At 39.5% G+C, this 3,394-nt stretch overlaps 2 protein-coding genes across 2 annotated transcripts in view; one reads left to right on the forward strand and one right to left on the reverse strand.

Moving 5' to 3' along the window:
* The window catches only part of LOC104985809 (U3 small nucleolar RNA-associated protein 14 homolog A), a 37,107-nt gene extending 36,094 nt beyond the window's left edge, over window positions 1–1,013 (forward strand). Inside the window, exon 4 of the transcript XR_824971.1 lies at window positions 875–1,013. The gene's annotated coding sequence lies outside the window, so the exon portion shown is untranslated. The remainder of the gene's footprint in view (window positions 1–874) is intronic.
* Window positions 1–3,394, reverse strand: part of CATSPERB (catsper channel auxiliary subunit beta) — a 121,108-nt gene that overhangs the window by 17,484 nt on the left and 100,230 nt on the right. Inside the window, exon 19 of the mRNA XM_010836181.1 lies at window positions 2,317–2,456. Coding sequence (XP_010834483.1) covers window positions 2,317–2,456 — 140 coding nt within the window. The remainder of the gene's footprint in view (window positions 1–2,316; window positions 2,457–3,394) is intronic.

A 3,394-nucleotide genomic window follows, 5' to 3' on the forward strand; every position in this document is an offset into this window, starting at 1 on the left:
GCTGGTTGGATCTCCTTGCAGTCCAAGGGACTCTCAAGAGTCTTCTCCAACACCACAGTTCAAAAGCATCAGTTCTTCAGCACTCAGCTTTCTTTATAGTCCAACTCTCACATCCATACATGAACTCTGGAAAAACCATAGCCTTGACTAGACGGACCTTTGTTGACAAATTAATGTCTCTTCATCAAGAGGCTCTTTAATTCTTCTTCGCTTTCTGCCATAAGGGTGGTGTCATCTGCATATCTGAGGTTATTGGTATTTCTCCAAGCAAACTTGATTCCAGCTTGTGTTTATCTGGCCTGGCATTTTGCATGATGTACTCTGTATTTAAGTTAAATAAGTACGGTGACAATATACAGCCTTGACTTACTCCTTTTCCAACTTGGAACCAGTCCATTGTTCCATGTCCGGTTCTAACTGTTTCTTCTTGACCTGCATACATTTCACAGGAGGCAGGTAAGGTGGTCCAGTATTCCCATCTCTTTAAGAATTTTCCAGTTTGTTGTGATCCATACAGTCAAAGGCTTTAGTGTAGTCAATGAAGCAGAAGTTGATGTTTTTCTGGAATTCTCTTGCTTTTTCTATGATGCAGTGGATGTTGGCAATTTGATCTCTAGTTCCTCTGCCTTTTCTAAATCCAGCTTGAACATCTGGGAGTTCTCAGTTCACATACTCTTGAGGCCTAGCTTGGAGAATTTTGAGCATTACTTTGCAAGTGTGTGAAATGAGTGCAATTGTGCGTTAATTTGAACATTCTTTGTTCAAAGGCCTTAAAAGAGGTAATTAAATTAAGATGAGACCAATTAGTGTGGGCTCTAATCCAATATGATGGGCATCACATAACAGTAGGAAATTTGAACACAAACACGCACAGGGGGAAGACCAAGTGAAGACAGAGGGAGAAGTCAGCCATCTGCAAAATCAAGGACAAAGACCTTAGAAGAAACCAACCCTGCCAATGCCTTGCTCTTGGCTTTTTGCCTCCAGAACGGTGAGAAAATAAATTTCTGTTGCTTAAGCCACTCAGTCCATTGTATTTTGTTATGGCTGCCCGGGCAAACTAGGATAGTAATCAACTAAAGAATATAGAAAATGAAAAGAAATAAAAAGAATGATAATATAATAGAAGACAAAAATAGAGTCATAAATTTGACCATAATGATCTGTTTTAGAGTAAATCTTAACAGAAGACATATTCTTTTCCAGGAAGAAATACATCCCGATCTAATTGTCTGTGGGTGACATTTGAAAATGAACAAGGATCAAGTATTTATTATTAAATAAACACTATAATTGGATGTAGTTGGATATAAAACCAACTTAGAATAGCAAGGCCTCTCTCATTCATTGATAAGCCTGTGGACATTTGCTTTGATAATACAAATAAAATTACTTCCATTGGTATACATTCTGAAAAGAAGATATTCACTTAGCAATCACTGTATTTCACAAAGATATGCTTTTAGTAGAAATTTGTGTACAGAAAACATATTTTCACCTTGCACAACATTGAACATTCAACAAAATTTGATAAATTCTGTTTGAAATTCTCAAGTATTTCTGGAAATTAAAAAATGTAGAGATACTAATAATTGTAGAGATATAGTAACTCTGGTAGTTTTGTCCCTATCCCCATACTCTATATTCCATTAAAAATAACAATTTTTAATGAATTTCTGCCAAAACACATCAAATCAGAATCTAAGCAGGGTTCTACTATTAAAGGAAATTTGGGATGTGAGGAGGGGGGCGCCCAAGTTCAATAAGAAATAAGTTGACGCCATAGACGGCAGCCCACTAGGCTCCACCATCCCTGGGATTCTCCAGGCAAGAACACTGGAGTGGGTTGCCATTTCCTTCTCCAATGCATGAAAGTGAAAAGTGAAAGTGAAGTCGCTCAGTCGTGTCCGACTCTTGGCGACCCCATGGACTGCAGCCCACCAGGCTCCTCCATCCATGGGAGTTTCCAGTACTGGAGTACTGGAGTTGGTTGCTGTGCCCTCCTCCAGGGGATCTTCCAACCCAGGAATCAAACCCAGGTCTCTTGAGTCTTCTGCATTGGCAGGTGGGTTCTTTACCACTAGTGCCATCTGGGAAGCCCACAAAAACAGTAGCAGCAGTGAAAACCCAGTCTTTTCCAGAGCTTAACTTTTTAATGTCTATCACATACAGACTTTTTGTAATGCCCAAGATATTAAAAGTGTTTCATCATCCTTGATAGTAGGATTCTGCATGATTTTTCCTTCTTTTTCTTGATTTATACCCTAAATTTTCTATAATCAATAGATTTTAAAAAATAATTGAAGGAAAATTTACTTGGTATAAAGTTTTGCTAGCTGTAGAAACTTCCATTATATAACTATCAGTTTCATCAAAATAGCCTTCAACTTTAACTTCCAACAAATTTGGGTTTCCAACAATTACTTGCAGTAGCGGTATTTCAAGCGTTCTAAGAACTATGGAAACAAAACCAAGAGTTAACATGAAATCAAGAAAATTTTAAGCAGTTTCATAATGATCGGTCAATCAGAATTCTAGAACATCTACAGAATCTATTATGAAGGCTGCATAATGGCCACAAATATACCTAGGGAACTTTAATACTTCTTTGAAAAAAATTATTTTTTTATTTTTTTAAATATATTTAATTGGAGACTAATTACTTTACAATATTGTATTGGTTTTGCCATACATTGACATGAATCAGCCATGGGTGTACATGTGTTCCCCATCCTGAACCCTCCTCCCACCTCCCTCCCCATCCCATCCCTCAGGGTCATCCCAGTGCACCAGCCCTGAGCACCATGTCTCATGCATCGAACCTGGACTGGCGATCTGTTTCACATATGATAATATACATGTTTCAATGCTATTCTCTCAGATCATCTCACCCTCACCTTCTCCCACAGAGTCCAAAAGACTGTTTATACATCTGTGTCTCTTTTGCTGTCTCGCATATAGGATTATTGTTACCATCTTTCTAAATTCCATATATATGCTTTCAGTTCAGTGGCTCAGTCATGTCTGACTCTTTGCAACCCCATGAATCACAGCACGCCAGGCCTCCCTGTTGTCCATCACCAACTCCTGGAGTCCACGCAAACTCATGTGCATCGAGTCAGTGATGCCATCCAGCCATCTCATCCTCTGTTATCCCCTTCTCCTCCTGCCCCCAATCCCTCCCAGCATCAGGGTCTTTTCCAATGCGTCAACTCTTTGCATGAGGTGGCCAAAGTATTGGACTTTCAGCTTTAGCATCAGTCCTTCCAAAGAAATCCCAGGGCTGATCTCCTTCAGAATGGACTGGTTGGATCTCCTTGCAGTCCAAGGGGCTCTCAAGAGTCTTCTCCAACACCACAGTTCAAAAGCATCAATTCTTTGGCGCTCAGCTTTC

The sequence above is a fragment of the Bison bison genome, unplaced genomic scaffold, assembly GCF_000754665.1.
Source record: "Bison bison bison isolate TAMUID 2011002044 unplaced genomic scaffold, Bison_UMD1.0 scf7180017864061, whole genome shotgun sequence".
In the NCBI taxonomy this organism is placed as follows: Eukaryota; Metazoa; Chordata; class Mammalia; order Artiodactyla; family Bovidae; genus Bison; species Bison bison.